The sequence below is a fragment of the Loa loa genome (assembly GCF_000183805.2).
Source record: "Loa loa unplaced genomic scaffold supercont3.248, whole genome shotgun sequence".
Classification (NCBI taxonomy): domain Eukaryota; kingdom Metazoa; phylum Nematoda; class Chromadorea; order Rhabditida; family Onchocercidae; genus Loa; species Loa loa.
Window position 1 is genome coordinate 1 of NW_018108428.1, and position 12854 is coordinate 12854.

A 12854-nucleotide genomic window follows, 5' to 3' on the forward strand; every position below is an offset into this window, starting at 1 on the left:
AGTAGTGATTTTTTCACAATTTATATTCATTTTCTGTCTTTTTTCACCTTTCCCTTCCACAAAAATCGATCGGTGCAAATATTTAGCCGTCAGACACTCTTTAAATGCCAGTTGTGTTGTGAACTTCCGGTTCAGTAGACGAAGCATCGTCATACTCAGCGGAAAGGCATTTGATTGAGACTCTAAACTGATGAATCAATAGGTTGATTTAAAAAGGAGATCTATTTCTTTATTTTCGCATCACCGATATCTCATACTCTCACCCCGCTATCACTGTCATTTTTCCTTTCAGCAGTAAGTTGTATATAGTAAATTTGCTGGAAGAAATGCAAAATGCTTGTCCTAATGAAATTTTTTGGTGTGGTCTAACTGCTGACGAATGGTACCCACCGAATTCAATTGCTGTGAGTTCTAATGATCTGGCCAACTTTTGAAGTTTAAGTATACACGATGACTCTCCCAATATCCAATACAACTCATCTTTCAGTAGTAAACAATCAACTTCTCTAGGAAACGAAGTTAATTATGCTCTATTTTACACCAATCTATTTAATCAGCCAATTATTAAGTCCACTGATATTTTAAATCGTGAAGTGGTATTCGATCAGTGAGCAGTAGTATCTTCGATTGCCTGAGACTACTATGATAGTTCATCCTATCATATTTTTATAGTAACTAAACATTGACATTGTTGACCTCAGAAAAGAATAATATTGCCAAACAAAGCTTAATGATAACTGGCAGTCACAATTGTTAATGAGAATTAAATAAAATAACTTCCCTATAGTTCAGTTGCAAATATGTTTAGGCCTTGCTTTCGGCTACACTTGCAATGAAGATCACAGAAACATCAAAACATAAGTTGATTGGATATTTCCTGCTTGATTATGACGATCTTATGGAAAACGTTTGTAGTTTTATGGAATTCAAATTATTTTTGAAGTCACTAAAGAAATATCAGTTATCCTCCAATGCTATGAGTTTCCATTTCTTAAATGAACGTCTGGATAGAACTTGCGAAAGAGAAACATTTTAATCAAGACATTTGTTTATAAAGTAAGTAGGTTACATTAAAATTCGATGAAATTTTAGGAGCCGAAAGTTTTTGATCGTTTTAAATGGCGTTTTCCGTATAGGAATCGAGTGATATGTAATCAGATAGAAACGAATTGGAGAAATGATTGTGGACTAAAGGTATTACTATAATTGTGCTATAACGGTTCTTCACAAATTTCAGTGCTAACAGCTACTTCAGTGCGCAGTTATGTTTGAGGGTTGTATCAAGCTGCTAAATTTTTGAACTCTTGTGATAATTCCTTTGGTATATTCACTGTTTGCCGTCCATTTGACGATAACTAGCAGTGCTTTTAACTCATCCCATCTATCACAAAAGCTTTAAATTTAGCAGCTTGGCATCAAGAGATTGTGAATTTTGCTAGCAGTTTTTTCGAAGCTGCACATGCTTTTGATTTCATATTTTCGAATTTCGTGAACAACATCGTCCGATATTGCATTGCACATTAATAATGGCTATCGAACGTCTGTCGCAAAAAAAATTAAATTTTAATTGTCCGGCCTGTCGAGAAACGAATTTGATGTTTGCAACATTCTACTAGTCTAAAGCTTCCAGAATATGTACCCCATCACTTATCCGCAGTGATGAGATATCTTGGGAATCGCGATGAAATGTTCGACTGATTGTTATAGAAAAAGCATTGTCTTTGCAAGTAAAAACTGAAATGATATTTTAATGCTTAGGAACCGCTTGCTAAATGTGGAAAAATCAAGATTACTGACAAAAAAGCGGAAGAACCCGTTTGTGAGCTTCAACGACTTATGAAACGTTTGCTTCTAGACAAGGAGGAAATTGAATTTATAAAAGGTAGTCTGTTTTAGATATTACTTTAGCAAATATATTATATTATTAATGGCTGAATATACATCTTTGATAATTTTTTGCATGGAAATTTAAAGTATTTATTTAAATTCAGAAGCTTGGATTTTTATTTCATGCTGTTCATTTGCGACTGTATATTGCACTGATTAACTTCTTCAGAGAACTTATTGAAAAAGCCTGACGGAATTCGTGAATGGAATCGTTTTTGCTTAAGGCGCAAAATGTTCGGTCGTCTTTTGCCAGCAAGTTTTTGTGATATACTTTTTTAATCATTTTTAATTGCAGATATACTCTAAAAATTGAAGTACTTCAATGGTTTTTTGAATTGTGGTTTTTTGAATTGTGTATCTTGGTTATTAGATCTCTTGATCGAAGGAACGACTGTATCAACAAATGAAATAATTTTCCACTGAAGGGCGAAATGAATTTTCAGCCAGAAAAACCAAAAAATGGAGTTCTAGTAGATCGCTGTGATCGATGGACGGCAAAAATTCTGGAAGACTTTCCAGTAATTCAAACGAATGATACATTTTCACGTAGTGTTCTTCCGACAGTTCAAAATTCAGGTACAAAATAACTTTTAATCCGAAATTTAAATGTTGGGTAAATGAAATTTTTAAAAAATGCGGAGTTTTTTAAGATGGTGGCGGAAAAATGATGAGAGATACACCATCCAGATACCATGCAGCAGCTGTGCATCCGTACCTATCACCAATTATGAGGTTACTTTTCTATCCAGAATTATTTCCTAATTGTTATTGAGATTTGTCTTCCTTCATTTTTATAAATTTTAAGAGCGAACTACTTAAGAAATCCATAAATTTGTTTCTTTCCGATAAGCTAGAAATGAATGAAATGCGATTTGTGATTTCTTGGATTCTTAAAAATATTGTACTGAACAAATCATCCAGCTGCTTGGATTTTCTGTTCTTTTTCCTTGGTTCCTTTGTTGGTTGGCAAGAAATATATATATGTGTATACTTTTTTCAAGGTCACATAAGTGTGAAATACTGGAGACATCACGGCAATTGTATAATGTTGTTCCTGAGTCAGTTGGGTTAGAAATAACTCCAAAAGCATCTAACTTCCCAACAAGCCCTGTGTGCGACAGACGTATTTCGAATTACGAGAGGTTACTTCATAAATTTTTGCCAAAGATTTAACTTAACTTTGTAGGAATTTTCAGGTTTATACCAGCTTTTCGAAAACAAATTTTTTTGCTTTTGAAATAATTCAACTTCAGAATTTTGCCCAAAGAGGATCTTGAAAATGTTCACCGTTTGCTACAAACACCCACGCCACGACGTCGCTATGCACCTGGAATACAAGCAGAGGATTCATTTGCATCACTATCAGCTGACCAGTTCTCTCCAATCCCACTACCGGCCTCTATTTTGAAAACCCGAAAGGGGCGACAGGAGGAGAATGCATCATCTGATGGTATTCTTCTTTCGATAAAATTGAATTTTTCTGATTGCTGACGTTTTAAAATGGATTCTTTTTGAGCGCATGAAATTTTTGGGAGACTCTGATCTTTCCCATGATTTTTTCATTTTTCATAATCTTTTTTTTTGACATTTTTAGGATTCGTTGATAACTTAATTTCTGCAAGTTTCAGTAACAGAATCGCGGTTTAAAAATCTTCGCTTCGATCTTTCAAACTCATTCGTATCTAATTGTGATAGGTATGATGTTATTTTTAGTCCTTATTTTGGATTAGATTAGAAGTTTAGTGGATGAAAAAGAGCAGAAGGCATTTATTGGTGAACCATCCCTTTTCAGCGTTATTTCAAATTTCAGTCAGGTGGAAGAAAAAAAATGTGAATGTGATCCTCCCGAAATGAATTGTGCCAATTTTTTGGATGTTCGGAATCCGGTATCCCGTTAAAGCTTTGTTTTTCTTAATAAGTGAAATGTTGGTTCCAGTTTGTGACGCTTAACAATTAATATAATATGATAAATCAATTTCCGATTTATAATATTGTTAGGCATCACAAACAAGACAAGGACAAGCTTTGGTTCACATTTCACTATACTGGAGAAATTTTAAAATATTGGAGAAATTTTTTTTCTTACTTGCAGTGACAAGCTCAGTTAAGGAAATAATATAGAAAAAGTCGTTTTTGCTCAATTGGTTAAAAATTACATTTTTTTAAAGGACGCATTTCACTTTACGGACATGAACAAGGAAGTTTTCTTGGAGAAACATTTGGAGCTACAGGATGGGCTAAAAATTTTGCTGGATAAAGACGAGGAAAGTGAATCTATGGATGCCGCAAATCAAGAAACTCCATGCAATATATCGGTTGAGGAGCAGAGTGATTCGGATATGGTGGAAGATCAGGAAAGACGAGGTGAAGGCAATGAAAAAATAGAACGGTATTTCGAAAAACAAGAAATAAAAGATCCACATGGTAAAACTGAACCATCAGTTATGAGAAATGAAAATCTCTTAATTCGGGAAAGTCTTACAGCTCCAGTGTCTATGAGTTACGAAGAACAAGAAGAAATAGAAGATCTGGACGATAAATTGAGCCATCGGTTATGAGAAATGAAAATCCCTTAATTCGCAGAAACTGTACAGCTCCAGTGCCTGAAACTTATGATGAACAAGAAAAATAAAAGATCCATGCGATAAAACTGAGTCATCGGTTATGAGAAATGAAAATCTCTTAATTCATGGAAGTTTTACAGCTCCAGTATCTGTGAGTTACGAAGAACAAGAAGAAGTAGAAGATCTGGATGATAAAACTGAGCCATCGGTTATGAAAAATGAAAATTTCTTAATTCGGGAAAGTTTTACAGCTCCAGTGTCCGTGACTTACGAAGAACAAGAAGATCCAGGCATTCCATTGGATGCAGATGTTCAAGATATCGTTTCCGATGTGCACACGGAAGGGAAACGAAATTTACAAGATGCTGGTTGTCTTCCTGAAAGTACTTCTGTACTGACTACCACCAAAATCACCAGACACACTGCTACCTTTGAAGTTAAAATCTCTCCGAGGCCACCAAAAAAGCTGTTAGGTTCTTTAAGTGATGAAATGGCAGCTGAATCGGAAGATGATATAGCGTCGACTGTGAGTGAATCGTTGCAAAAAAAAGTTTCATACGAACAAGAAGATGAAACTGATCCAACATCCACGGAGATTGAAAAAGCTATGGTTTTTCATCTCGAAATGAATAAAAAATTCGAAGAGGAGGAAGGTAACTATTGAACTTCGAATTTCGTCAATTTTAAGTATTTATCTAACAATGTGCTAGAGTTCAAAACTGCGATAGGTCCGGGAACGTTTCGTCACCATACTTTGCAATTCTGTCAAGTTTTAAATTGCTGTTAAATTTTAAAAAGTAACGAACATAGCAACATATGTTCATATTTAACTTCGTAGTTATTTACGAACTAAATATATCTGATTTAAGAAATAAGTAAGGCAAAAGAGCTTTAGCAAATGAAATGTGGACATTCATGAAATCGTTTTATTATTGATGTATCCATCGCATATTGTTTTACAGACAGGATGGGATACTCACCAGTTTTAGGCGTACGGGAAATACTATCAGAACAAGCTTCATCGACTGTTAGAGGTGATTCTTTCTGCTGTGCTTTGTAGGACGTAGTAAATTGGACTTTAGAGATTCTGGATAAAGTACAAAAAATGCACTCATACAGCGATTTTAATTAGATATTTGGAACGTTTGGTATACATAATAGTAGCATAGAAGGCAGTAATTTTGGTCATATTTCTTAATTTCTTATTTCAGATGCCGAAGTCGAATCTTCCAAATTAGTGCATCCTTCTCGTAGGAGACACAGATCGGAAAAAGAAGGTATGTTTTTTTTTTTTTTGTTTTTTTTCGAACCACACAGTCAAAGCAGTTTTTTTTTTGGAACGCGGTCAGAGAGTTTTTTTCTGTAAGCATTATCTTTGAGTTACCGTTTCTAGTTTTGTAAAAATATGCTAGAAATTAAAAACTTCCCCAAAACAAGCTGTAACAATAGGTAATATCGATGGAAAGATTCCTGAAAGATGAATATCACGTATCCTACATTTATTTAATGGAATTTTTCTTTAGATCCTACTAATGGTAGGCAAGCATTTCGAACCTTTTCGAGCGACTCATTTCAGTCCTCGAGTTCTGGTATGTTTAGAAAATCATTATCACTAATCATTACTTATCAGACAATATTTTACTACGTGTGTTGAACCAAGTATTGTAACGTGAAATCTTGAAATTTTGACTGCTTTTGGAAAATGAATTGAAGTTTTTCCTTTTCAGATAGCGAAACATCGACTTCATCGCATCGAATGCTTACTCGTTCTGCAGCTAAAGGTATTACAGTTGTTCCATTTATTGATGTGTTTAAAATTCATAAACAGAAATCTCTTGTTATTTGGGTCACCATTTTATGTCAGTAGTTCTTAATTTTGAGATTATTAAGATTTTTTTTCATTAAGGTCTTTTTTTGAATTTTTTTTCGGATTGTCAAGATTATTCACTAGTTTCGAAATAATAATTTCAAAAAAAGTAATAGTTTCATTTCAGCAATGAAATTAGCATCGCTATCGCCGAAAGTTAAGATGAAGTCGAGGAAGCGTTTGGAAAGTGGAACAAGTTCATCCCGTAGCCGAGAAACAACACCGAGACGTTTAACTCGAATTACAGCTTTAGTCAAAAATTCACCAAAAATTGAGAAGACGCGACAAAAACCTCCAGAAAGTAGAACAAGTTCACCGCATAGTCGCGAAACAACCCCGAGACGTTCAACTCGCATTGCAGCTTTAGTCAAAAATTCACCAAAAATTGAGAAAACGCCACAAAAACGCTTGGGAAGTAGAACAAGTTCACCGCATAGCCGAGAAACGACACCGAGACGTTCAACTCGAGTTACATCTTCGGCCAGAAGTTCACCAATAACTGGAAAAACACGACGAAAACGTTTGGGAAGTAGAACAAGTTCATCATGCAGTCGAGAAACAACACCGAAGCGTTTAACTCGAGCTACATCTTTATCTAAAAGTTCACCCAAGATTGAAGGAATCCAAAGACAACGTTTGGAAAGTGGAACAAGCTTAGCATACAGCCGTGAAGTAACACCGGAGCAATCAGTTCGACCTACTGCGTCAGTTAAAAGTAAGTTATGAAGTAATGAAGTACCATGTATGTTTAGAAAAAAAAAATGTTTAGAAACATTCTCACCATGACATATATCTTTATGATGACAACATCAATAGCTTAGGAAGTATAAAATGCGACACTTAATTGGTTAATGACATCATTGCACTTTCAGTTATAACTGCATATCACTTTCGACTATCTGACTTAAATTACTGAATAAATTCTAGAATATATTCCCTTTCTTTTTTTTTCAGACTCTCCGACAAGGAAATCGGTTTGCCGCACCCGAACACAATCAGAACAAACTGGAGGTTATCATTATGTATAGCTTTACGGAGCTAGTCAAATAAGAAATGAATTTATTAGCAAACATCGACAATGAGTTTTTTAGTCGAGCAATATTACGAAGTGCGGAATAATTGCTGTTTATTTAATTTGATTTATTTTACGTAACTGGCGCAATAAATCTGAATAGCAAATAGATAAATTACTGGTAATGAATTGTTATTTCTTATTTGTTTGATTTGCCGTGTAAAAAAATTTCTTTTCGTTGGCTTTCAGTTGAAGAGACAATTCCAGGTGTAATTTCAAAAGCCTCACCAAATCGACGGAGACGAGCTGCATCAGAAGAGTCCCAATGTATTATTGCTTTTCTTATATAGATTACATACTTCTCCAGATTTTAGAACATCTACAGATTTTGAATCGCTTTTAGGCGAATAATGGCGATATTGGTTGATTCAATCATTTTTCTTTTCATTTTTTTCTTTTCAGTGAGCGAAATTTCGATTAAATCTTATCCTGTGTTGACTCGTCCGACTAGAAAAGGTAAGAATGGTAATGCAGCTAGGAATCTCTTAAGGATAATTTTCATTTTTGGTCTAATTACTTCAAAAGGATATTATTTTTAATTGCTCAAATTATTCCTCAAAATGACAATTAAGTCTGAAGTGGTTCAGATCTTGCTTTTCCAGCAAAAAGCGAAAATGGATCGCCTCCAAAGCAACGAACTGTCTCAGGATTTGAACCAACTTTAGAGAAAATTGACGGTTTGTTTCATGCAGTAATAATCTCTCAGTTTGATTTATTTTACGTAATTGAAGCAATAAATTTGAATAGCAAGTAGGTAAGTTACTGGTGACAAATTCATTCAAGTTATTGGTAAATTGGAATGTCACACTTATACATTACTCTTATCCAACAGTAAAGTGATCCAGCTTGTCAACATTTCAATCTAACCTATAGATGGGATTTGTAGTTCTGACACTAAATTTTCACTAATTTTTTTTTATTTTTTTGTTTATATTTCTTTTTCGTTTTTTAGAAGCGCCAAAAAAAACTCGGTTACGTGTTGGACGGAAGTAAGTTATTTTGCTTCATAAATTTTATTTTCAAAGCCATACATTTATAGACCATCTTTTCTTCATGGTGTTTTGTAGATTCCCACAATACCTATTTGTTTTAAAAGAAGTTTAACTTACTTTCGAAATAACTGGTACCATAATTAATTGATAGTTGTTTTCCCATTAGTTATTTCCGTTGGGAGTGTTTCCAAGATAAGATCAATGATATACGTAGTCTTCTAACTCTCATTTCAGGACTGTTGCGCAAGTTTTGGAAGAGAAGATGAAATGAATTTCGAGATTATTCAGCTTTTTTAATGGTGCCTTAGATTTACTTGGTGTCTTTACTTTATGATTAGTTTTTACGGATTAGTCTTCATACTAGATTTTATGTTATCTTTCTGTGTGCTGTATACATCTATCTTGGATGAACCAGTTTCAATAGCACTTACCTGCCATACGTCGCATACTCCATCATTTGCTATGAGATACGAGGCTGTGAAAATTTGATTAACACATATAAAGTTTTATCCTTAATGTCACATTCCATGAAGGGATCACTCTCAGACCATCATTAGAGAAAGTCCTTCAATTTTCTTTAATAATACATTGTGCACAAATGTTTTTATAATGGAAAAACTTTTCATTCAAATCAAATTTCGGATGTAGAAATGTTTTGACTTGTCACTTGTTTTGACTTTCCTTCTCTCCTCAAATGGACTTATATGTAAAATTTTACGATTTTTAGTTTTGTTTCGAAATATTTTGAAAATTTCAGATTTTAGATTTGGGTTATACCAAATCATCACTTTACTACCTTTTTTTCTTGACATTCACTGAAATGATTGGTGAGTTGCTTTGCCAAATTGATTGTATCAGATTTCATGCACCGTTTTGGAAAATAAAGCATGTATGCTAAGTAACTGTAAGCATGAAATAAGTTTTTTTGAACAAATTTGTTATGGGTGAATTGGGAATTCATTTACAAAAATCTAACTTGCATATATTTCCCGCTGCAGTTATTTTACATTTCTGCTAAAAGTAATGCATATTCTAACATAACTGTTGTAAAAGATTCTCAATTTTTGGAGTAACAGATTCTCGAATGTTCAGGGATGCTTATATATCTCTCATAAAAGTCACGGGAAGGAATAGCTTACTTGTAATACGTTTCAATAATTGAAGTATGAAGATTTCGGGACTTTGAAATCAGTGTTTTTCCAAGCCAACTTCAACAATTCCCGGCAAATACCCTGAGGGATAGACATTGACTGATTAATCATCTTATCATCTCACCTACACTTCAACATTCTCGAGCAATACAACTGCATGTATCAATTAATGACAAGAGTTCAGGAAATAGAGACATGTCACACTATACCACATCTGTCACCTCATCTATTAATGTCACATCTGTTGACTTCTGGATAATCAACAGCTGTATTATCTTGTAAATCTGTGATTCTAAATATCTTAAGAATATCGGAAATATAATTTGCTTACTGTTCCAAAATTGGATCACCGACATTTCGGATTCTGCAAAATGATCAAGAGAAAAAAGTATTTCTACTGATATGTCACCTAACTACTAATTACTCTTTCAATCTTTGTGTTAATTTTATAAGAAACAAAAGGAATTTCTTTATCGTATAATCAGATTTGAATCATTTGGTTCTGAAATTCTGTTAAATTATGATATTATCATTGCTATTCGCTATTCAATTAAATGTCCCAATTAAAATCCATTAAATGTATCAAAATGATTAAGTGAAGCTAAATTTGAATTCATGAAATAAATTCAAATTAACCATGTTGCTCGATTCATCACATTTCTCGTCGTTTTCTTTTAAGATCAAAAAAAGCCACTGTTGACATGTTTTCCATTTTCATGTTTCCAGCAATTTCTGGAACGTACGGTATTTTTACTGATAACTTAAATAAGTAGTTTAAATTCAAACATTTCTTCCTGTTCTTCATTTCCAAAACTCATTTTACTAAGTTGTAAATTTCGGTCAACAGAACTAAATTTCAAATAATTACATACCGAACTGGTTTTGGATAGTTGTTTACGGAACCGGTAATGTGCAGCTGAATATGGAATCTGGAACAGATAGTTATACACGAGATGAATAGTTACTCATGAAACCGGTAATTGACAATTGCAGAAAGAACCGGTTAATCGATAGCTGAATATGAAACTGGTAATGGATAGCTAAACATGGAACCGGTAATAGATAGCTAAATACGACGATAATGGATTTTTGCATATTTCTGTAGACAAAAATCAATCAATAATTACACAAGTCACTAAGAATGACATGTTAATTGCAAATTTGAGAGAAGCTAAGAAAGCATTAATTCATATTGAACATTTTAAACACGAATAATCTGTTTTCCGGAATGATACATATACGGTTATATTTCCCGGAATCCAGTTATGTTATATACTATTATTCACAATTTCACCATTTATTTGCGCCTTTGTTAATGATTTGAGAACATTTTCTGTTAGTAAACCGATAGCTCTTTAAACCGATAGTTACGTGCGTTTTTGCATCCCAGACAGTTAGCTACGTGCATTTTTGCAAAATATACGGTAGTTGAATGTTTTGGCGCGAACGATAACACTTTCGGGTGTTAGCTACCATTGTATCATTTTAAAGCTGAGAGATAGGTGGCTTTTCTTGATTTCCGAATGGATGGATTTTTTCGTTGAAAAAAGCTCCGGTTTTTTCCGGTCTGTCCGGATGCTATTTGAGCGAAACATAGTTTTGTTCCATATGTTGTTGCTAATGTTTATAAGTGCTAGACGGACAGAGTTGTGAAGTTGGAAATTTCCTGAATAAACATGCTACTGTCATCTTTTATACTATCATTTAGAATATCAGTCGTCCCGATTACATGTTCCGGTTATAGAGTTGCACTTTCCGGTCACATGCCTAATTCTTGCTACTATTTAAAAAAAGAAAATGCGTGAAACCTTAAAGCTTTACGATTATTTTGTTTGAGAATATCATACTGATGGTTGCAAAATTTGTTTTGTATAATTAAATATCTTGTCTAAGGTTTCGATGGGATCCAATAAGACTAGAAGACTTTAAGTATATGGTAAGTAAGTCTAGATGACGTTCGATAGAACGAGGTCTTCATGGAGCTGATAAGCCTTAGGATGAATAGAGCTGCATAAGGTAGGATTAGGTATAAGATGGGTTGGTTGTTACTAGAAATAGATCTCGTAAAGCTTAGAAATTTACGTGCGGAAATTTTTCTTGAAAATTTCTACACAGCTGTTTAATCATTCTGCATTTTTGGTATTTCGAAATAATTGCCCAGGCAAGCAGAAATCATCAAATGGCAGAGCAAAAGTTCGGTAATGATATTCCGGAAGTGGCGGTTGAATTCGATACTTCCGATGTACCTTATCCGGTATTACCATTTTGACAACCGTTTTGCTGGTTTCGGTTCCACTAAAAATTGTTTCATTATTTTTTGCATATAATACCTAGCAAAATTAGGTAGTTGACATATTCCATTACTTTGATTTTCAGGATAATATGGATGTCGCTAATGAGGTCGTCGTGGAAACATACTTCCAGCAACAGGCACAACTGGGAAATTTGGTGAATGCGAGCGAAGTATCCACTGTCCAACCTTTGGCTCATGAGGCTTACGCTATTCCAGACGTCAGAGGTTACGAAGAACAGGATAATTCCATTGTTGTCTTGGGTAACGCACTTCAGAATGCTTTCCGTGATGAGCATCGAGAAATGTTTGAAATGAAGAGCCGGGATGCTTACCGTGGTGAGCAGCGAGAAATGTTTGAAATGAAGAGTCCGGATGCTTACCCTGATGAGCAGCGAGAAATGTTTGAGATGAAGAGTCAGAATGCTTATCGTGGTGAGCAACGAGAAATGTTTGAAGTGAAGAGCAATCCGGAAGATAGTGGTGTATTTACCATCACTACTACGCATTCCGAAGAGATTAATGTCGATGAAGTAGTGATAACTACGAATCCTGAACTGATTCGTGCAGATCCTATAATCGACGAGAAAATCATAAGTGGAAACGAGGATATGGAGATAACGGAAGAAGTTTCGCTGGAACAGGAAGATGAATTTGATCAAGCTTCGATAGAAATCAGTACGCCACCAGTAGTTAGTCACCAGACTGAAATGATGAGCATCGGAAAACCAGAACAAATCGGAGGTGTATTATTATTTTCAAATTATTTTTAGTAAGACTTTACTCAACCTAATATGTGAAGAAGGACAGGAAGTGTGATCATGAAGATTAGGTCGCGTATGAACAGATGAAATTGGGAAAAAACGTCTTCAAAATGGTTTCCACCACGTCATTTGTTGTGTCATTCGTTTTACCTTGCCAATCTCTTAATAATGGAAATACTGAGAAGAGAAAAGAATGAATGAGTGTACCGTACATCTAGGATGTTATCGCCAGGATAGAATTGCTTTTATTTTGACATTTCTTTTTTT

The 12854-nt window shown here is 34.4% G+C and overlaps 2 protein-coding genes across 2 annotated transcripts; both read left to right on the forward strand.

Annotated features, from left to right (window-relative positions):
- Positions 1-301: 301 nt before the first annotated feature.
- On the forward strand, positions 302-8877 carry LOAG_08319 (hypothetical protein). The gene is made up of 23 exons (XM_020447669.1): positions 302-404; positions 809-907; positions 1093-1194; positions 1759-1882; positions 2057-2139; positions 2331-2463; positions 2538-2619; positions 2889-3029; positions 3141-3337; positions 3631-3773; positions 4056-4251; positions 4703-5104; positions 5414-5485; positions 5663-5728; positions 5975-6040; positions 6179-6232; positions 6446-7033; positions 7273-7329; positions 7580-7657; positions 7793-7846; positions 7993-8067; positions 8343-8379; positions 8617-8877. Exons 1-23 carry the CDS (start codon positions 327-329, stop codon positions 8651-8653), a joined length of 2964 nt encoding a protein of 987 aa, XP_020302125.1. The 5' UTR covers positions 302-326; the 3' UTR covers positions 8654-8877.
- Positions 8878-11712: 2835 nt separating this feature from the next.
- On the forward strand, positions 11713-12596 carry LOAG_08320 (hypothetical protein; the record flags this gene model as incomplete). Its single annotated transcript, XM_003143852.1, has 2 exons — positions 11713-11787; positions 11910-12596. 2 exons carry the CDS (start codon positions 11713-11715, stop codon positions 12594-12596), a joined length of 762 nt encoding a protein of 253 aa, XP_003143900.1.
- Positions 12597-12854: the final 258 nt, after the last annotated feature.